General features: G+C 44.7%; 1 protein-coding gene across 3 annotated transcripts in view; it reads right to left on the reverse strand.

Moving 5' to 3' along the window:
• CRYBG1 (crystallin beta-gamma domain containing 1) overlaps positions 1–23,333 on the reverse strand; it is a 146,840-nt gene that overhangs the window by 88,693 nt on the left and 34,814 nt on the right. For all 3 annotated transcript variants that reach the window (XR_012124688.1, XM_073220842.1, XM_073220844.1), the window contains exon 2: positions 5,691–5,829. Coding sequence is in view for 2 of the 3 variants with exons in the window: in XM_073220842.1 (XP_073076943.1) it covers positions 5,691–5,829 (139 nt within the window). In the remaining variant the exon portion in view is untranslated. The remainder of the gene's footprint in view (positions 1–5,690; positions 5,830–23,333) is intronic.

Genomic DNA, 23,333 nt, shown 5'->3' on the forward strand with positions numbered 1-23,333 from the left:
AGTGGCCACATTCTTTCTGCTGCCCACACACGGCTTATTTATGTATATGCATATGTCACGTATTTGGTGAACTTTGCAGCTCTACCTTTGAAAGCCTAATTAAAAATTAAACTTATACCAGAGCTGAAATGCTGCACATTGGCAACAGCATTGCTTCTACTACTTTTGCTGTGAATATGCAGCATTTCATTCATGCAAAACGTATGGATCCTGTTCCAGCCACATAAATGCAGTCTGACCCTTAGGGACTCCTAGACTAGTGGGCAGGAGACTTGTAAATCAATATGGTAAATGCTGAGTTCATGGTACGTCTGAGGTACATGGAAGCACAAACAGAAGAATGAAAACTTCCCTGGGGCAGAGATCACGAAGAAAGAGCTGTTTGGGCAGGATCGTAAAGGCTGAGTAGGAGTCTGCAGGTAAACAAAAAGTGGGAAGACTTACTGGGCCTGGGAAAGAGCACATGAAAAGGTGGCAGAACGGCTCATTAAGGAAACTTGAGAACAACACTGGCGCCCTCAGACAATGCGGTGAGGACTGGTACAGTTCATACTAAATCAGAGAACCACAAAAAATGACACATGCATACCTATACCATCTCATCACAACACAACTTTAATCTCATCTAGTCGTTCCTCCATCGTCAAAACTGTTTTGAATTGGCAATATTTTCACACAGCTCAAAATGCAAAATACAAAAAAGTACACAGTAAAAGTCCCTCTCCCATTGATGTGCTCATTCACCCCACCCCTCTAACCGGTAATTATTCATTTTTTTGTATATTCTTCCATAGTTTCTTAATGCATCGACAAAGATACATATATTCTAATCCTCTAACTTTCTAACACAGAATGTAACATGCTATACACATTGTTCTCTAACTTGAGTGTTTTTTTTCTAACAGTATATTTAGCCTCTGGATCCGTACTGTACAGCACAGACACTTGCCATGTGGTTGGTCTGGGAAGGGCTGGGCACTAGACCTGCCCACGGGTCCCAGGGTGGGGTGGGGGTGGGGGTGCGATGACAGTGAGATCCAACCGATGGTAAAAGCAGAGAACTGGAACAAGGTAGGCCCAATGGTCAGCAGTGCCTAATCACAGCACCAGATGGCACAGGCAATCTACGGTGAAGGGCGAGTGGAAGGTGGGATGCAGGGTTGGAGTGGATGGGTGATACTCAGAAGGCCTTTTAGGAAGTCACTGCTGGGAAGGTCTAACCTTGGTGGGTGCCTCCATCTCAGGGCTGGGATTGGGAGTTAGGCTTCAGGCTTTGTAAAGTCCTACTTCTTACACAATGATTTTAGAACTGCCTTTGGTGAGATTAGAAGCCTGAGTGACCTAAGACAGAATGTGGGAGCCCAGTACTGTGCCGTAGGCTGACCTCCCAGTGGGGAAGACGTGGGATGGGGCAGGGCTGGGTGGCGATGGATGAGTCTAAGCCTCTTAATGCTCCGTATTTTGAACCTGGTCTGGTCTAAGAAACGAGGTAAGGCTGGGGACTGGGCATTCAAAGAAGCACCAGTGGACCCATGAGAAGCAGCCAGAGAGAAAAAAGGAGAAACAATGGGGTGGGAAGGGAATTTGACAGCACCTGTCAGAGGGGTCGGCCAGCTGGGAAACACGGAGAATGAAGGTGTTGGCAAGTGCTTGTGCCTATCTCCTGCCCCCACAAGGCCCAGTGAACTGAATTGTTACACTTATTGACGAAACTAGAACAACTAAGCTGAACACCGGAAAGCGCTCCACCTTTGACAATTATAAGATTAACTAGGCAAGAAAAAAAAGCTGTCAAAAGTGATTATGGTAGAACCATCTCTTAGGCAGCAGAGACCAAAGTGGATTCCTGTCTGTTCTGGATGGTTTGGGGGCACCCCAGGCTCAAGAGTGAGATTAGAGATTCACAGGTGCCCCCAGAGGGGTGGAGAAGCACCGACAGGAATCAGCATCTGTACCAGTCACTTCCGAAGGGCAACGCTGACTTGGCAAGATTTCTTCTCCTCCTTAGATTATAGTTGCTTTTGTTTTTTGATGGGTGGAGGCAAGGTCTTATTTTTCCTTCTAAATACACACACACTTACAGACAAAGGGAAATAGAGCCTTTATTCAGGTCATCGAGTGAATGAGAAGAAAGAGTCCATGTGGTTAAAGCTAAACAGTGGTTTGCTTGAATTAGTCAAATAATTGCTGCACCTGTTTACCCCATTTGACTTGTTTAAACTTGGCTCCAAAATGATTGAAAATTGCCAATTTCACTTCTAATCACTATCGTCACATGGAATTTTCTAGATAAAAAAATGATTAGAATTGAAGGGGGATTAGTATATTTTTATACTAGAATCATTGAAATTCTCATTGAGTAATTGCCCTCTTTGAAGATGCTAATTTTCATTAACAATGCTTTGCTCAGTATTCTTGTTCTATTTTTTTTTTTTAAAGAAATGCTTTAGTTAATAAAGAATGTTCCTTCATTGCCTGGAAATACCTTCATGGACTGGAATTAAGACATTTTCATTTAAAAAATGACTTAAGCAGTAATAAAACATAATAAGTATATCAACAAAGCAAAACACATAAGGGCCTACAATGTTAATCTTATATGCAAATCAACATGACTGTCATGTATGATGTATAGTATATGTTTTCATTTAATTATACCACTTCCTTATGTTCTAGCCTCATGTGAAAAAGAGACCTATTTAAAAAAATACATTTTACATAAACACATTTTATACTCTAAAACTGACTATAGATTTTATGCAGCCATTTAAAGGAAAAATTGTTTTGTATAAATAAATATGAAATCCCTGGTGATTTTTCCCATCTAAGATTTAAATTCTAGCAATATTCTGTTTTGATTTGCAGTTACAATTTTTTCCCTGGTTGATGAATATATATGCATTTGAAGGCAATACTATCTTTGAAATTATAAATCCATATTTCTGTTTGCACAAGCGGGCATAGTACATGTCTTCTTATTTTAATTGAAGGACTCAGTATAGCATTGTCAGCTTCAAGGAATGCCTAACTAATCTTAACAGCATGTTAAAGCAAAGTAACAGAAGGTACAGAATATAGAGTGTAAATAAATTCTGATTGGGGAAAGGTAAATGGCTTAACTTTAAATGCAATTTAAAAATCCAAACATTTGTATATATAAATATATATAACTTAGAGGATTAGAAAAACTGTGGGATCTTAAGCATTTATGGCCTTCTGCCTGGGCAAGATGCCAAAGGTGGTCTGATACCCTAGTCAGTCACCTGAGCCTTGCGGGAAACCCGGTAAGCAGGCTCCCGGTGGGGAGTGGACGGAGACAAGTGCACTTTGGAAGGAGTGGGATGTGCTCACACCCCGGCACTCTCAGTAGGAATGAGCTACCCAGAACCTAAGCCGGGTTAGCTTTTGTTTCCTGATAATACCTGCGGGGTGGGTGGTGTGGAGGTGTGTGCACTGTGAGAATGACCCAGTTACTCCTTTCGGCCATGATCTCAAGAAACACGGGATGAGAACAAACACATCAGTAGGCAAGGGAAAAAGTCCTCTCCCTTCTTACTCTTCCTCCGGTAGAACATGCAGATGAGAAAAGAAGCCTAGGGAGCCAGCGTCCAGGGAAGCAGGAGTTAGGGACACGGTGCTGGGGGGGCGGAGTGGGCGGGGGCGGAGAGGAGAGACAGCAGGTGGATCTGCAGGGGAACCCCGCGGCCAGTTCTTCCTGCTGTGACCTTCTTCTTCGGAGACCGTCGAAGGGTGGCACAGGCTGCGCAGACAGGTGGTGTGTGGCTGACCCGATTTCAGGTGACGCGTGGAGAGTGTCTCCAGAAGGACTCTCTGTCCCTGCTTCTCCCTTCTCCGTGTTCTGCCCTTCTTCTGCCTGCTGGGATCCCCTGCAGACACTGGGGTCCCAGGTCACCCGCTTCTGGCACCAGACCGTGCCTTCCCTGGGTGCACGCCGGCCTTCTCCCTGCCAGCCTGGAACCCTTCCCGGGGCGGCCTCGGGGCCTCGCCTGTGGGCTGCCTGGTGCCCAGGGCACCTTGACTGCAGCCTGGAAGAGTGAGTGAGGGTGGAGAGGCCACGTCCAGGTGGGGCATCAGTGCTGCGCAGGAAGGGCTCTGGCTGGACGGCGCACGGCGGCCAAGGGACGCTGCAGACCCTCCCCGGCCATCGGCCTCGGGGTTTGCGTTAGGCCCCAGCTCTGCGAGCTGCCACCGTTTGTTTCCGGACTTCAGTTAACATCACAGGAGATTCAATGGCACGAAACTCCCAGAATTATTTTTATTTTATTAAAGGATAAATACAGGAAACAATTTGAAACTCTGGCTGGGGCCAGTAACTAGAATGATCAGGTTTTGTTCAGTTATAAACTATTTCTTATAAATAAAGAAGAAAATATAAAACCTTACAATTTGAATTTAAGTATAAATTATAGTAAGCCAGGTTAATTGTTCTAATTAAATTTTTTTTTATTTGAACATTTTATAAAAGTTAATTTCATATTTCTGGTACTGGGGTTGGTATCACGCTACTGTGAATTAGGAAGCATACTGTGTGGGGTTACCCTACCTACTCTATCATGTCCTAATAAAATATAAAATATGAACTAAAAAATCATGTCCTTTTTTGTTTTCACTGTTATCCCTCACTAAGTAATCTGAACAATTTTTAATTTTTAATTGTAGGAAAATACACGTATTATAAAATTAACCTTTTAAGTACATATTTCAGTAGTGATAAGTCTATTCACACTATTGTGTATTATCCAATCTCCAGAACTTTTTATGTTGCACTAATTTACTTTTAAGATATACCACTACTAAAGGAAATTTCTGTGGTGGGGGGAGGATATCTTTCAATTAACCCTCACTGAGGTTGTAATAATTGTAACAAGAAATGTATTATATACCCTTCAAGGCCTGGCAGTTAAACCTGGTCTCACACTGTGACTAAAGACACCTAAATGCAAGTGTTTCAATTCAAGTGTACAATATATTATTTTTAGGAATGTGGGAGAATTTTAAGAATCCATGGAGAGCTTAAGGAAAGAAAAGAATTAGGTAAACCATTTTCTTCTTCAAAGTGTATTCTTATTCAGGAACCATGGTGAAAACTGACAGACTTCAGATTCTTTTAGATAAAATAGTTTTTGGGAGTTTTTGTGTGTGTGTTTTTTCAAGGTGCTACTTGTTGGGGAACACGGGTGGCCGCTGGGTGCCTTTTCTGCTCCACTCTGTCCCCCCTACATACACAGTATCCTGACTCAGCGACCCAGGGAAATGGGCACTCGTGGAGAACTCACGCACATTGCCTTCAAAAAGGACTAAGTTAGTTTACATGTTTCTAAGTCCATCCCTAATTGCCCAGATCAGTAGAGGCCACCGTGCTACCCTCCTCCCTGTAGACGGCTCCACGAGTAACTCCTGTTCACGGGCACGATCACCACGCATGCATTTCTCTATCTCCCACCTTGGCAAAGGCATTTATTGTGCAAACGTCTAGACTTTAGCACGGCAAAGACTCAAGCTTATCCCGCGAACCTCATTACCACGGTGCTTTGATAAGCAGCGTCCTTCTCACCCGTCTACCTTCTTTTTAAATATGTGTTTCTCAATCAGACAGTGGTTACTTTACAGAGCCTTAATTCACTAAAGTGTTTATTCCAGGGGGCCAAATATCAGAAATGAAGTATTACCTTTTTGAGCACCCTGGACTCCGGGGGTAAGGGGCCGGGCTGCTCACTGGTGCTGTGAAGGACCTGGGGTTCCGCACGGCGCGATGGGATCTCCCGGTGCTCTGGAGCCGCAGGGGCGCCACCCACTGCCTCCAGGGGTCTGTAAGGAATGGAAACACAGCTGTCAACAGCTCATCAAGGATGCTGGACGGGTAGGGGGAAAAAAAGGAATGCTGGAAACGCAAGAAATCCAAAGGCACGTCTCTCTGGGTACATTTCCAATCAGCCAAAACAGTAGGTCCCTCTTCAAAACCGACACGGGATTGTAGATGACTTGGCACTCTCACAACACATTTATAAATAGACCTTGATAACTTCGCCATATGGGGAGGATTCTTTTAAACCCTATACAGAAAACAAATTAGAGATAGGTAGGTGAACAGCAGATGGATAGACAGCCTTGGGCATGAGAACAACCCAATTTCATCTTATGATTTCTTGGTTGTTTTACCATCATTGCTCTTAAGAAAAAAGAAACTGTGAATTTCCTGAACATTGGAAATAAACTAGGAACTGGATCCCAGTTGGGGAGCGATCTAGGCTACGCCGGCAGCTGGTCCCAGGCTTATACTGTTTATTACATTGAACAGGTAATGGAACCCACTGTAGGCAGAGAGTTCTAGAAGAGTCTGCTGGTCGCAGCCCCAAGTCGTTTCCCTTATCCAAAGCCCACCACCCCCTTGCCCCCATAGCACACTTTATCTCTGCTAATAACCCTGATTTTGTTCAGATAATCATCCTCCATGTGCCTCAGAGGAAGCTACATTCTGTCACATCCCAGTGTTCCATTCCCCTGCGGGCACAGATTTTGGCATATGCCCAGGCAAACGCCTCTTGCTGGCCCGAGCACTTGGGTTCGTCTCCCTGACTCTCCGAAATGTTTGTACTTTGCCCGACTTATGGCAATGAGCTGTGAGGGGGGCTGCTGTTGGAATCAGTGGAAGAAGGTCTTTCTCTTAAAAGAAGGTTTACAGCAGAAAAAGTTCTTCCCTGATCGCCAGCGTCATGCCTGCAGGTGACAAACGTGGTAGCCATCTGGGGGCACAGGTGGCACCAGCCTAAGAAGAGCAGATGGAGGAAAGAACAAAGCGGCAATGTGATAGCAACTGGAGCCTTCAAATGCGCTGGGTGGACTCTGTTACCTGCAACTGGGCATCCTGACTGACACAAGGGTTGATAGGCTTCTTAAGTGTGTAATGAAGCCTGGGATAAAGATACCGGAGCAGGATAAGGGCTTTGCATGAAGAATGCCAATGAAGTGGGAAGAGGACTAAAAATCCAAAGCTTTAATATTTACAGAAGAAACAGAAGCTTTTGAGGAATTTCTACAAAGTGCCATCGATAAAAAAGTAACTAGGGTAAAGTACTAGCACTTTAAAGGGACAGGGAGACAGAAATGAAAGTGGTAATATGAGCAAGAGAGATATGTGTGGGTGTAATTCGGAGAACTCTGGCGTGTATATCTGTGTTTTAGGAAATACTATCCTCTGTACAATAGAAAAGGTGAGGATACATTAGCAGCAATAACTTCTTTTTTGTCTTCTCCCCAGTTTTGTACTGTAAAAGTGATACCTGTGTATATAGTAAAAATAACTCAATTGGTATTGAAGGGAACTGAAATAAAAAAGGATTTCTCCAGCCCCATCACAGTTTCATTCTGCATAAAAACCACTCTGAATGTTTCTTAACTGCAACATTTTACGCCTTATATGAGCACTTATAAAAAGACATTTCTACCCTCTGAAAAATAGTGTTGGAGTTTACGTTTGAGGCAAACCTCTCCTCAGGAATTAAATAAAGATGGAACATGACAGGGTAGAGAAGCCTGAGCAGCCCCGGAAGGTCTAGATAACAGCTGAAAAGCATCTCAAGCTGAGACAGTGTTAACAGCCGTAGCCTGGATGTGCACGGAGACCCACTTGTATGACCTGTTCCACGGACCCTGTTCACGGCGCTCACAGATAAGCCACGGGAGCAGCGAGCAAGAGGCGACCGCTGTGGTCTTAAGCCAGAAATGCATAGGAAGCCTGACCCTTTTAAGATTTTTCCGTTTTGGAGAAAACACATGTGTCCATTGCACAAACTGCAGAGACACATGTGCTTCCCAAGCTTCTCCGCTGTGGGAGGGGCGCCCAGCATGGCGTGAGTCCTGGCTGGATACCTACGCATTCTGTGAGCAGAAGCTGGGGAGGATGCTCTTCCTATACATTTTCTTTGTGATTCAATCCCTGCCTATAGCATAAGACCCTTTTGCCTGTAAGTAACAGAAAGTTCAACTCACAGCGCCTAACCCAAAATGAAATTTTTTATTGCACATCAAATGGAGGGGTAGACCGAGTCGGCTCCATGGGTGTTTTCTGCGGCTGATTTCAGGCTCTGGTTCAGTTCTAGTCGTCACATATCGGCAGGAAGAGTCCAGAGGATGAAAAGACCCTCCTTGTGTGTGCGTCTCTCTTAGAAGTGAGGAAATCCTCCCTAGAAGCCACCTTGCCAACTTCTGGTGCCTCAGCCCTGTGCCAAACCATCGCTGGACCGACCCCCTCGAGGCTGGGGCTGCAGAACATCCCCGTGCAGACAGCAGCACCTGCACGAACAGGGGCTCTACCAGGGAAAAAGGGGACATGGGAAAGAAGGTTGGGGTGCGTCCTACCGCCTCCCTAACTTTGTCCTGAAACACGCTCCCTGCCCTTAAGGCACTGCTGGGAGAGAGGGAGGGGGTATGTATGTATCCTGATCACCCCTGGGTTATCAAAGCAGAGACTGTCATGATTTTGGCTTCAAAACCCATTCAACCCAGGGAGCTGCTTGCCCCCCCTGACTTGGGGATAAAGCAACAAGCAGGTGCAAGCTACCCAAGGGTCAGTTCTATACGCTTGGGGTCACCATGTCCCAGATGGGAGGGAGGTTGGTTTCCCCATGGCCAGAGGCAGGGGGGACTATTTCAGAGAGTCCAGGGGAGGTCCTTGCTTCACCCATCATTCTGAAACAGGAAATGCTGAGCGTCTGTGGGACAGCCCATAACCTCTGACCTCCCTCTGAGGGGAGGAGAAGAGCTGGCTGACCTCTCCTTCCTCCCGGCCGGATCCAGGCAGCGTGGCTGCGCACCTGGACACAGGTGCCATCGTGTCAGAGGGGGCTCCTGCGAGGTGAAGAAAGGCCATGGGGGGTGCGGGCGACAGCGCTTCACAAGCAGAGCCCAAGGTCAGGAAAGCTTCCCCGGGGCCCGGTGCTCAGGCCATCGTGAGCATTTCTAGCTCCTCCCCCGCGTCAGACACAGAACTGATTGCACAGGGTTGTCCCCCGAAACCAATCTTCACAAGTCATTACACAGAAATGCTAGACCTGGAGTCACGCGGAAGGGGTCCTAGGCCCTAAGGGAACCCACGGAACCTCTGGCATGGTCAGGTCTCTCCCTGGGGTCAGACATCAGGGCACTGCCGAGGGGCAAGCCTGCCCCCTGCCCGCAGGGGTATTCAGGTGCCCTGGACACAGGGGCTCATCAGGAGGGCGGCCATATGCTATTTCTGAACAGCAGTTACGCGTGGAGTTCGGAGTTGACACCTCTCCCCAGTCTGAAACCCGACTCCGCTTGCAACAGGGAAGGTCAACGCGAAAGTTTGTTCATCTTTCTTTCCCAAAGGACAAACTTTCCTCTAACTCTGGTGAGCAGGCTATAGGTGGTCATAAGAAAGGCTACGCTTGGCTCTCTGGTGAGAAATTAAGGATTTGTAGCTGGAAGTACAGTTTCCTCTGCGAATCATCATTATTGGTCTCTTATTAAGGACAATACCTCTTGAGTTAGAAGATGAGACAAAATAAAATTCCCCAAACACTGCCATCGGGTCTGGAGTTTTAGCAGAGGACCATTTATTCATAATCTGTACTTTCCTTTCTTAGCATGGATATCATGTTGCCAGAGGAGAAAGAGCTTCAGCGCTAAGCAACCACTTTACTGAGACCCCTGCAGACATGGGACAGCCGCCGGCTCACGCAGCTGCTCCCCACAGTAACATTTTATTTGCTTGCACTTAAAAACCCGGTTGCTCTTGTCCCCGGAGATTTAGTTGGATTAATTTTTAGAAAATTAATAAAGGCAAGACTGTTCACCCTTTCCTAAAAGAGCCTCATGCTATTTCCAGACAAATCTAAGCTTTGCGAAGCTAATATAATTTGGAGGACTCTCTTTAAGAAAAAGAAAGCACAATATCTTCCTTTTTCACAATTTCTAGCCCTAGGGCCTCTGCTAAGGTCTGGGCTGTGGGCCCTGGAAACCTGAACTTCATTGGCTTCCTGTAAATCTGCCTCAGGTTTTCCTTAATTGTTCTATTCTATCAAGTTGTTCCTCTAGCATTTTAATATGTGTAGCCTCATATAAAGCAAGTTAAATGAGTTTTTTTTTTTTTTTTTTTTTACCTAATAAAGGCTTCTCTTGAAGCCCTTGCTTCAGAAATAACATACATGTAAAAGCAATAGAATGTGACACAAAAGTAAAGGTTTAGGGTTAACTGTAGGGTATAAATCAATGCTGCACTGCCACCTACTGTCAGTGAAAGAGTTATTAGTGTGTTTTAAGCCTTGGAGTTGATTGGAAGGTTACCAAAAGGCACCCCCGTCTACACTGAATTATTTCCCCAGGAGAGCCTAAACAACGGATTTTAGAGCCACTCTTCTGAAATAAGGCAGTGGCTGTAAGGCTACATAAGCTTCCTGGCCGTGAAGAAAGGGAGAAAACGTTTAATAATAATAGCATGTGAAATATTTCTTTGCTGCAATTGCCAAACGGAGGGCGTTACCACTTACTTCTCTCCTGCTAACAGACTGTGTAGAAGATGCTGACACACATCACCAGATCATTTTAGACCTGGAATTTTTTTTTAAATATAGTTGATACACCACCTTCTATCAGTTTCAATACTAGACCTGGAAATGTGAAGAGACTGGAGAACTGTGGGCCTGCTGGTTGCCCCGCCCGTGGAGCTGGAAGGCAGCTTCTACTCTGAGGCTCACGGAGAGGCGTCTAGTTGACCGTAGAGCCACGTAAAACTTTCTCAGCAAAAACTAAACAGAACAGCCATGTGTTGCCCTTGGAAACCAGGGGAATGTCCGTTGACATTCTCTGAATAATACTAATTTACTAGGTATCAAGCGGATGGTTCTCTGATCAGGCTGCACTCCGAAGCGATACAGACACAGCAGTGTCTGCCCCGGAAGATCCCCGAGAGACGGCCCGGTGGCCCAGTCACCCCCCTCTGCAGGCGAGCCCACGGGAGCCCACACACATGCACTGTTCAAAGTCTCAGGGCTGATGCCCAGCAGAGCTGCGAGGTAGGCAAGCCACCCGACTCCAGGTTCAGAGACTAATTTCAAATGCTCGGACAAGGTTTCATCATCACAAAATCCCCAGAAACAAATAACATTTTCTATGTCCACTCAAGTTTTAAAAACCCAAAACTTCCTCAGAACCTGAGCTAAAGGAAGCATAGTAACTCCGGCGCTGGTGACCGTCCCCAAATGGTAATAGCTTTTTAACGCGGAAACTCTGCCATCTAGTGGTGGCACAAGAGCCTCCGTCCGCTCATCTTGGGCAGAGTTTTTATTCAAATTAACACTCTGGTCCAATCGGTCTCCATCTTCCTGGGCCCTCAGTGTTTTCAACAGCTGCTTGAAGACTGGAGGCCAGTCCCCAATGTGCTGTGCGGGTCAGAAATGTCCAAGTCCCCCTCTTATCTGACACAGGAATGCTGATCATCTCTCTAGCCGAGAATGAGGACCTTTGCCCTAATAATTCCATTTTGTGAGACCTCCTCGGCTCTGGGTGTACAAAGTATGTACGATTTAACCCAACCATCTCAGGGCCAATAACTTGGACATTCTGGTCATTTGGCATCACTCACCATGATTCACTAACTACAAGTCCACCCAGAGCCGGGCTGGGCTCAACAAGGTCTGGCTTTATTAGTGCTGGTCCCAGAGACCGGAGGCATCTCATTCGGGGCAACAGCAAAGAGGCCTGGGCACCCCAACAGCCAGCGGATCACAGCCCCAAACCTCAGACGAATCAAATAACTGAGGCCTGTGTCCCAAGTTGGGGCTCAGGGCTATGAAGAGTCTCACGTTGCACGCATGACTGCACACCCTCACTTAAGGGAGCTAAAGATCATGACATTTCTTAAAACTTAGTTTTCTTAATGTTCAAGTTGGACAAGGTGAATATTCAGTTGTCAAAATAAAAGAAGTTTTCTTGATTGCTGGTAGTTTTAAGGTTAGTCAAACTCCAATAATCCAATGGCAAAGAGAAAATGTAGCTTTTCTTTTGATGGAGTACCTACTGTAATCCCCAAAGAAAGACTAATGAATGACCTTACTACATTCACAAATAGCAAGATAATGCAAGAGAGAGTATTTTCAGTTGCCATCCTTTGCAACACTAAGTAAAGCTGGTAGTGATTGCACTTCCATGGAGCAGGGAGCACAGGGGGTCCGGCGGAATATGTTTATAGATCCAAGGGTAGAAAACCAACCCCTTGTCACCAGGGTCAACTCTGGGGAGTCATCCCTGGGCTCTCCTGTCCCCATCACCCCACGTCTGATCACTGGTCACAGGGTCCTCTGTCTCCACACCTGAGCATATGCTTTGAGAGGCACTAATGTTGCAGACACACACAAACTCTTTGTTGGACATACCACAGGGAAGCCGAGAAGGTTACCCACCATCTCAATATTCTCTCTATGGGACTAAAAGGTGACATTTCTCTCATGTTTAAGTGACAAAAAGAGCTTTCTTTTCCTCACCTGTTGTCTTTCAGACAATGTGGACTGTGCACTGGTCATACATCAGTTTTAGTAAGGGTGTAGAATCTTACGAATATCTGCTTCTGTAAAGTAATTGTCTCTCTGACCTTATCACACCATTATTCCTTTAGTTTTCTGATCTTCACCTATTCACACTGTTAACTGGATACCAACTGCTGTAAACCCTGTGGAGGAGGAGGTGATGTCGTGGGAGTTATGAATACATGCATGTTGCTTCCACCGCCTCGCGGAGACATTCATCTTGTCCATTCCAGCCACGACTACCCTAGCTCTGAACTTCATTACATCTTCCATCTAGAATTTTCCAGCTACTCCTTATTCCTAGTCTTTCCCACATCCTCTACCCGATTTGAACATTACAAATAGATCAGTCTTCATGATCTGCCGTCTTGCTTGAGAACCATTAGATGGCTCAGCCCTGTGCACAGAATAAAGTACTAACTTCAAGGTCTAGTTTCAGGCTCCTCCACCGTCTGGACCCAGGCTACCTTTTCAAACAGAACTCTCTGATACACCCTACATTACAGGCCATTTGCTATATTTTAGCTTTACTATCATCAAAGATGACTCTTGCGCTCACCTCAGAGAGTAAGTTCCTGTAGGGGCTCCTGTGCACGGTGCCCTGTTTTCCTCAGCATGTCACATCTGCCACATCACAGATGAATGAATGCACCTGGGCAAGTGCGTGCTAAGCCCCTCCTGCAGAGATGGCTGGACTCATGACTACAGCAGTCGCCTGCAGAGCCCGTGGCTGTTTGTGACTGTTTCGAATAATGTCAACATAAAGCTTTGGTTCAAAAGCACCTATTCCTAACCACAACAGTTGCATGCTAGGCTGGCCTGCCTGTTGCTAATTTCCCAGAAGTCTGTGCTGATATCACTCACTTTGAAGCTGACTTTATAGCACCGTTAATATGCATCATAGGTTCCCTGTGTTTACCTTTGCCCCACCTTAGCTTAACAGTCCAAAATGACTCTGGTATCAACAACAATTAGTAACACTCATGAAACTCTGGGGTCCTTAAAGAAACTAGCACCAAACTTGTCTGCCTTAGCCCTTCCAGGCCCTCAAGGATTTATCTTCCTCATTCCTGAGCTTTGATAGAGCTTGCATTGCTGCAAATACTAAAACTTCATAGCATTTCTAGAAGCAAGAAAGGATCAAGAAACATTGCGTAATTATTCCTTGTAGCAAAACATTTTAGCACTTACTATATTTCTTGAACTCACAAATACCTACTTTCCTTCCAAATCAGATACTCACAAGATTCTCACAGCTATAATTCAGAGATTTAAAAATTCTACTTAATATATTCTTACCGTATGGTGCTCTACAAATCTTATAAACCTAGAAGTGAGAATTGAGTCTTTAACTGTTACTTGTAAGACATCCGAAACATTCCCACACATGATATGGTGATTAGAATAAATGCTCTTTGATGACAACGTAAAACTAAGGAAATTATTTTAAAATATGAGAGTGAGTCTCTTTCTCTTTTTTTTCTTTCTCAAGATAATGCTTACGGAGGTCAGCTTTTATATTAATATTCGTAACTGTCAGTTTCATCATGTTTGACTTACTCAGTTTCCAAATACCTGGTGGTTGTTCAATGGTAAGTGTAAAATGCTCGGTAATTAGTACATAATTGCTTGCATTACATCTTTGGCTTTCCCCATCCACCTGTGCCAGGTGGGTAAACATAGGGACCAGAGTTGCTTCAGCTCCTCCTAGATAACATACTTTTGGTAGTGACTAGAATTATCATCTACTTAATGCAAGAGTTCAATTAGTGTCTTCAACTGGTGCTAATGGTATAAAAGAAAACTCTAATTAAAAGTCATTTCTAACAAGAAGTAATAATGCACAACATATTACAGACACATCAGGAATACAGATTTGCTCAATGAAAGCAATGGGAAGCTGGATCTGAGAACAGACTGTTATTTATCATCTCGGCTCTCATGCACTGAAACCCTCTACGGGCAGGAAGAGATCGTCACGGCGTCCCTACCCACCACCCGGCTGAATAAAGTCGTCCCTACAGCGATGCCTTAACAAGCCCCAAGTTCTCCACCTTGAGGGTCAGTCCACTACCCCTCTAACCACATTCTCACCTCTCCAGACTTGGCCTTTCAGTTGTGGCCAGGGAGATGTGCTAACCCTTCCCTTATGGACATCTTACCTCATCATTTATATGTCTTTGCTTTATATGGTTTTCTTCTAATTTGTTCCCCCTCTCCTCTTGGCAATCTTTGGCTCTCAAATTCCACTGAGTCTCATTTCAAAATGCACTCCCCCCAGAACGTCACTGAATGTAATGAATCCTGTGTTTCCTTACCCTTAGCTATCCAGCTTATAGGAAAGGAAACCCTCATTACCAAAGGCTTGTGCTCCGAAACTTTTTATAAGGTCACTGATGTATTATCCTGTAAACAAATGTTATAAACGGTGGCTTGATTCTCAGAGAAGCCGCGAGAAGTCAATTTCATGTAGCTGAAACTGTACACCATCGCAACGACAAAAAAGGGAAAAAAAGCTGATATAAATCACAGAATTGTTTCAATATTGTTTCTTTTAAAAAAACAGGAAAACAATAAGACAGTCTGAGAAATCATATTTCTTGTTCTCAAATGCAAATTATTCTCTTTTTGGAATAGGGATTACTGAGAAAAAGGTTCAATTTGAAAGAAGTATGGTTAGAGAATTTTTCAGAGATTGTAGAGTGACTACAGATTTATCAAGGGTTTCTGTTGTTACCAGGTCTAGATTATACTTATTTGAGGTCGTAGCTCCTGGTTTCCCCTTTCCTTCATAAAATCCATCCTTACTTGCTTGACTAGTGGGCGTTCTAGGCACCAACTGCGTGATCATGACTTGCAATGATCACTTAATGATCATTTAATATATTTTTCACGTTTTACGTTGTCATCAAAGAGCATTTATTCTAATCACCATATCATGTGTGGGAATGTTTCGGATGTCTTACAAGTAACAGGTAAAGACTCAATTCTCACTTCTAGGTTTATAAGATTTGTAGAGCACCATACGGTAAGAATATATTAAATGAAAGAGGCACAGACGTGGAAGACATGGCAGAGGGCGGCAGAACGGAGGCAGCAGTGGCCCACAAACGGGTGCAGTGTTGTGCGGGGAAAACCACCGCCCGCACCTCCCGGGGCTGCGCGCCGGGGTCAGGGCTCGGGCCGTGCCTTCGGGCACCGCGGCTCCTGGCACATAAGGGACTATGGGTCGTGCACGATTCAGGTGACTGACAGGGGCTGGTTTCCATCTCTAAGGTTGGATGTTACGAAGTACATTTTTGTAGATCGAAACCAGTCAAATATGGCAATTTCACACGGTACAACCTAGTATGATGTGCTAAACATTCCTATTAGGTTTTCTGTGAACATACATCATTTCCTCAATTCACCTATGAGCTTCTGGGGAGTTAAGAACCGTACCGTTTTTATTGCTATAACCTGTCCTCATAGGCAAAATCCATTTTTTTTTCCCCAGTCAGGAATGATAGATAATAAAACAAGTTTTTCCTTGTGGCATTGACTGGTTGAGAATCCAGGGCTTCCAGCACCGAGAGTTGAGTCACTTAAACCACAAAGCATTCTGTCCCAAGAAACTATGCATTTCGGTTAACAGGATTTTATATTAGGGAGTGCTATCGCTCCAGGGAGGACGGAGATTCGGGAGGCGGCAGCTCTGTGCACACACAGACTTTATTTCTGCGCTCAGTGTGAAGGGAGGCACTTGCACAACGCGTGTGAATACCAAACAGAGTTAACAGACAGAAAGAACAACCACACTGGTTTTCTTCTCTCAAAAATATTTTCATATAGCTTCTGCAATTAAAAATATTTAAATAGTGCCATTATTTCAAAAAGGAAATGACCTTGTGTTTTAGAAACCAAATAATAACAGGACCTATCAAAATGCTTCTCAAAAATGAGCAATTCAAAAATCAAACGGTGGATATATACTCGTATTTAACATTTCTCATTTAGAAAAGGCCTTCGGCATTTTCCTAGCTTCCGCAATTGCTTTTTACTAAAAGGAATTGAAATATTATTAGCAAAATTAATTTCCTAGTCTGTCATCTTTTCTTGCCTTTAAAATATTAGGATCTTAGGGTTCCCCCTATTTGGGAAATAATCAAGTACAGTGTTTTTCTCTTATTACCAAATTTAACAGCTAGGACTCATAAGACTTGTATATGAGAAAATCATATAATTGCAATTACTATTAATTTATATATGTATTTGAAAACAGAAGATATTTTGATACCAAACCATTACATGAATCATAGCAATGGATTATTCATTTGATCCCGCTTCCCCATCAAAATAATTTACATGTGTTACTAACAGAAAAGGAAGATGTTGATCAACCTAACTAAACACTTGGATTCCCCAACTGAAATGCAAGCAAATTACTGAGAAAGCAAAATACATGGGGATTTACTGTTTACTGGGTGACAGGGCCAGCACTGGGCAAAGGGGTGGGATCCAGCCTGGGCCCCTTTCCTTCCCTCCCTCCCCTGGACACTCTGCATTCCTTCTCTGCCTCCGCACTATAGATCCTAGGATTTTTTTGTGATGTCAAGTCGGGTGTTAAACAGAAAGGTGATCAAATACAATTTAGTAGCATGAAAGAATTATTCACTTACTGTGTGTACTGGGATGGACAGTGTCCCCCAAATTCACATTCACCTGGTACCTCAGAATGTGACCCTGTTTGAAGTAGGGTCTTTATAGATGGAATTAGTCAAAGCAAAATGAAGTCATATGGGACTGAGGTGGGCCCTAATCCAGTGCCTGGGGTCTTCACGAGAAGAGGGACACGTACACGCAGGGACAGGGAGGGAAGAGGGCCTCGTGTGCTGATCAGGGCCACGCGGCTGTGACTGAGGGACACCAAGGGTTGCTCGCGACAACCTGAAGCTAGGAAGCAGCAGGGAGGGATCTTCCCTGGAGCCCCCAGGGGGAGGGTGGTCCTGTCGACGCCTTGACTCTGGACGTCTAGCCTCCAGCACGGTGAGGGAATGCATTTCTGTTGTTTTAAACCACCAAGTTCATGGTGATTTGTTAATTATGCAGCCACAGAAAACTAATACACTGTGATACTCTGATGAGCTAGATGGGCATTTTTAAAGACTCCTGGGAGAGAGCAATGTTTAACGCAAAAAGATGAAATAACGTATATCTGGGCATCAATAAAAACTCAGAGGAGGAGGGATTTTTAGGGAAGTGGGCCTTCTGATTATACCTTTGAAATGAAACGCGGCTTGGGCCAGCCTCCTCCACAGAGGTTTGGGCCTGGGCTGGTCTGAGGGGAGCACGTTTCCTAAGCCTTATGGGAGATCACCATCCACGGCTCTCCAAACACTTCAAAAGTCTCCGGTGAAAAACGCTGCCTCGGGTAACAAGAAACTCTGAAGGAATACACATGGGGAATCTGGGAGTTAAAGAGAATGCTCTATACCACGCGTTCCTTTAAATTCTAGGTAAGTTACACCACATGCCAGAGTTCATTCCAGTTGACTAAAGAATTCGATGTAAAAATATCGAATCACAGAGTTTTCAAAGCACGACATGGCATGTTAGAAGACAATACAGGATGGGGGAACAGGTTCCTCAGATTAAAAGCAATGGGAGAAATAAAAAAGGAAAACACGGGTAATCTTACTAGGCAAAACTTTGAAGTTTTCATATTATTTTTTAAATCAAAGGCAATGAAAAGCCAAGGAAATACTTCCAAGAAAAATATCCAACAATTGGTGAAGAGCTGTACTGGGTAAAGAAACTACACAAATATATAAGAAAGATAGTAGCAACCCCAGTAAAATGGGCAAGGAAAATAATTTTCAAAGGAAGAAAGAAATGGTTCATGAAGACATTTCCCCAAGCTCACTAGTAATCAAAATATGCAAATTAAAGTAACAATAGACACGACTTTAAAATTAATGATGCTCAGTACTTTTACTGGGGGCTGTATTAATTGCTACATCTTTTTAGTATGCAATTTATTAGTACTTGTCAAGAGACTTAAAAATGCTCATGTATTTATGCCCTGTGATTCTAGGAAATGTTTATGAGACACATTTTCTGAAATGTTTATAGGAAAATTATCAAAGAAGCATTCAAAGATTTATTTACAAAGATGTTTGTGGAAGGGTAATTTATAACAAACTCTGCAAAGAGCCACTTCAGGCAATGATAAAGTGACTACGCATCATCTACAGTGTTGGCTGCCATTCACCCTTTCGGCCACAGGGCTAAAACCTGTGATAGTACAGCAAGTGCAGAAGCCAAATAAAAAATTGTACATCAATTATTTAAATATCCGAGAACATACAGCAAGGAAATCCACTGAACGCTTCACAGTGGTCATCTCAGGCTAGTTGGATAATGAGTAATTTACGTTCTCTTCCATATTCTCCATATTGTTATATACTCTCTTATAATAAGAAGAATATTTAACCAAAAAAGTTTTAAAACTCCCAACAGGCTCCTCCGGGAAGTCTAGGTAGGGTTTTGAGTGGCAGTAGCGGAAGCTAAAACCCAGATGATGGAACAGAGTGTTTTACATAATCTAATAAAATATTAATGCATAGATTTCACCTGCCAGTCTCAGTTGCTTTTTCCCAATTCCTGAAGCTAATAATTCCCAACCTAGATTTTGGAACCCTGTAGGTTACTGTCACTTATCTCAGGAGAGTCACAGATTTTTTTCTTGGATCGTTTCCAAGACAGCATTTGTTTTTGAAATTTCTTTCAAGGAAAGAACTACTTGCAGGGGCCTTCACCCTGTTTAAGGCAATCCACATCTGTTTTGACATTTGTCAGAGAATTAAAAAGCCGTCACAGAAAGGTAATTTTGCAGTGGTGGCTGCTGGACAGAGTCGGGGACAGGAGGGCACAGAAGAGGACAACAGAAGGATTTTGTTTTGGTTCCTACTGTGCATGAGTCCAGAATCATTTACTCTACTTCAGCAGGGCACAGGGTAAATACCCAAAAAGCACCTTGATTCCACTCATTGTCTCATTTTCCAGTGCTCTGTGTCTTCTCATTCTTTCGGTTATCTGTGCACATTTTATAGAGCAAATCCGTACATCCATAAAATGAAACTGATAGAGACTTTACGAGTAAATCTTTAATCTTTTTCACACTGATTCTGGATAAAATCTTCTGATTTAGTCATCTGTGGTTTTCTTTTTGGCCAAGTACAACCTGTAGGTGAAATCTGGCCCACCACCTGTTTTTGTAAGTAAAGTCTTATTGGATGAACCACACAATAGCTGTGATACAGCAGTAACTGTGGTTGCTTTACTGCTACAGTGGCCGAACTGAGCATTTGCAGCAGAGACTAGATGGCTGGCAGTGTCTACAAGATTTACTATCTGTCTCTTTACAGACAAAATTTGCTGACCCCTGTCTAGGATCACAAACTCCTAGAAGCTTGCTTGGCAGAATATCTTCTTTTACCTCCATAACCTTTCCTGAAGAGGAATAAGCACTCCTACAACTCCAAGAATATTAACCAAATAATTTTAATATAAACAACTTAACTTTACCCAAGTCTGGTAAATTCAAACATGGAAAAAATTTGCCCTCAATCCTAGATGTAGGTCCAAATCTGAATAACTCTAAGATTTACTGACTGTTCTTGACTCCAGCTGCAGTCACCCCTCAAGAGGTTCCCCATGATCCTCTCCTCCTGGTATTTATGCCGCTGTGGAGGTCCTTCCCACACACAAGTGGTAACATCCCACTTCCAAGACTAAGTCACAACATGGTACGTTCCCTCCCTCTGTCTCTGTCTCTCTCATCACTTGTTCTGGGAACCCAGCTCCTGTGCCCTCCTGGGGAAGGGCCCCCGTGGCAAGGACCTGGGGCCTCCCGCTGCTAACCGGGAGGAACAATGGCCACAGGAGTAAGCTTGGAAATGGGTCTTCCAGCCCAGTCAGTCTTTGACTGCCTCCCAGGAGGGACCCTGAGCTGCAGCCACCCAGCTAGGCTGCTCCTGCATTCCCGAGCTGCTCCGATTGGGACGATAAGTGCTTGCTACCCAAGCCTCTGAATTCTGGGGATACTTTGTTACACAGCATAGAAAATGAATACACTTACTTCTGCCACCATTTACACATCCCAGTTTCTAGTTTTTAAAAGCCATCTGCATGAGACTGTCAGACATAAGATGTGGTCCTTGACATGGACCATGAATTAGATCTGGCTCAGATCACCATACAAATATCACAGACTTCAAACAAATCAGAGACTGTCCTCAATACTCTAAAAACTCCAGGTTGAAGCCAGCCATTCAAAGCAGCTGTCAGTGATTCTGCTCTACTGCCATAGAGACACTAGTCAGGGATTGAAATGACTGGATTGTGTGTGGGCCCTAGAAACAGCACAATGCTCCCCCGGGACCTCGGGGACCCGTCAACACGCAAACTCCCAACATGCAGGGGAACCAGAGCTCAGCCTTCTCAGACCGGCCGAGGCTTCCCAGCAGCTTCCAGTGTCCTCGCTACTCTTACCAGCAGGGGTGACCAATGCCCACAACACAGGCACCTGTGCAGCACTTGGTAATTTGAAAAGCAGTGCTGCATGGGTATCGTCAATCCTCACAGCAGCCCTGACTTGCAGGTATAAAGTAAGAGGCATCTTATTCGTATGTTTAAGAATAATATGAAGAGCAAATTCTCCTTTAAGAGAGAATACTAGTCTAAGAATAGAAAAAAGCACCTCATTATTTCCACAATGTGTTAGGATGTTTTGTGGAGAACGTGTAAAGTCCAGAAGTGTAACGAGGGGCCTCGGAGGCCAAGTCAGGGGCCAAGCAGGGACGGGCTGAGGTGTACCTGGTGTACCCCTTCACCAGGACTCTAGAAACGAACTGGTCTGTACCCAATGTCTGCTCACCAGAATCACGTCTAGCTTGGGGTCAGAGTATCTCGCCCTTGACCCTCAATTGTTCAAGCCCTTCAACAGCCTACCAGTCCCCCTGAGAACACCCTTAACTCCTGGAGAGTGGCTGTTGGACACACTCCATCTTCGTAGCCCCAACAGCTCTCAGTACAGTGAATTCACCCAGAAGCCATTCAACAAATGTCTGAGGAAGGAAAGGAGGGAAGAAGAAGGGAAGGGACTAAAGAAGGGGGTTAAATGTGGCTTTGAATGTTGTTTTTTTTTTCCAAAACAGTGTTTTCTCCAAACTGCATCAGCTCTCAGCCCAGGGAGCCAGCCGGGTCTCATGTAGTGGGGGCTGCACGGCAAGCAGAGGACCTGAGGGAGCCCGACACCTTCACAGGACAAGCCCCAGGACAACGTATTTCAAGTGTCAACACCGACAGCGCGATGGGCCCCAGGGCAACGTGACGGTTTCTGTGGGCATCTCCCCCTCCCCTGCGCCAGCCCCGCCGACAGGCGGGAAGATGAAGTCAGTAAGGCAGAACCCGACGCCCCCTTTCAGGCTGCTGTATTTGTTTAACCAAACAGGCAATTTGTTCGCCCATCTGGGTCTCTAACCCCTGTGCTTGGGAGTCCACCTTACACGTAACTCCCAGGATGGTCTGGAATCTGAATGTTTCTGTTTCAGAAAGTATCTAAATTGAGTGAAGATTAAAGTACCCACCGGGGACTGTATTAATATGTATCACGTAGGAAGGGTGTGGATCATTTAGAGAGAGGTGTATTGGGAAAGAGGGGTTAGGAGACTGAACGGCAGAGGGCTTGGGGACACATTCTGGGGGGGCTGTGGTATCTTGTCTCCAAGGCGGCCCCTGCGAGTCCTCCTCTCGTGGTACTGTGCCCCACTCTCCGCATGGAGGGGTGGAGCTCTTTCCCCCTCCTGAGCCACCTTGTACAAGGACTGGCAACCCTGGGGGAGAGGCCCCATGGGAAAGGGTGTGGGGGAGAACCCTGGAACTGACCAACAGCAGGAACGGAGGCCCGGGTCATATGGCCCCAGGAGAGCTGCTCCCACAAGCTCCCGGGTGTGTTAGTGGAGTAGCCAGGCACGTGAGGGAGGGACAGGCCGGTCCCATGTGCCCTGACCAAATTCCAGTCCCTAGAAGCGATACAGTGATTTTATTTTAAGTCACCAGAGTTCGGGATAGAGACAGATAACCACAACAGGCTCAGATCACATAGACTTCTGCTGAAATCTGTTTATTATGAAAATGTCACACTTGGTATTTCTTACAGAAAATCATCCACAGAAATCCTAGTTGTTCTAAGAATTTGTTAGGTGGAACCTGGAATCTGAATAGATATATTTGAGAAAGGGTAGAAAAGAGTCAGGCAGGATTTTGAAACAGTAATATAAGTATTCTGTAATGTTTATCTCTTAAATGAATAGAGCAGTAGGGCAGGACAAAGAGAGCCCACTAGCAGGACTAAGCCCTCAAGGTAGCTGTAGTTTAATAGTAATAACTCCCCTTCATTAGCCGGTCACTGTGCTAAGTGTTTTCCACCTATTACCTCGTTGCATCCTTGCAACAAACCTGAGACAGGTCTTATTACCTGCATTTTACACAGATGAGGAGACTGAGGCTCAAAGGATTAAACAGTTTGCTTAAAGTCACACAGTTGGAAAGTTGTGGAGCTGGGATTTGAACCCAGCCAGCCTGACTCCAAAGCCGTTGAACTCATAACATACTGTACAGCCTCTGCTTTTACGTGTAAAACAGTCTCATTATTTAGATACTTTCATGTTCAGAGAAGAATGTGTCCCACAGTAATAACAGCTAAAAAGTCAAGCCGCATTTTGGTCT

Source organism: Manis javanica, chromosome 13 (genome assembly GCF_040802235.1).
Source record: "Manis javanica isolate MJ-LG chromosome 13, MJ_LKY, whole genome shotgun sequence".
Taxonomy (NCBI): Eukaryota; Metazoa; Chordata; class Mammalia; order Pholidota; family Manidae; genus Manis; species Manis javanica.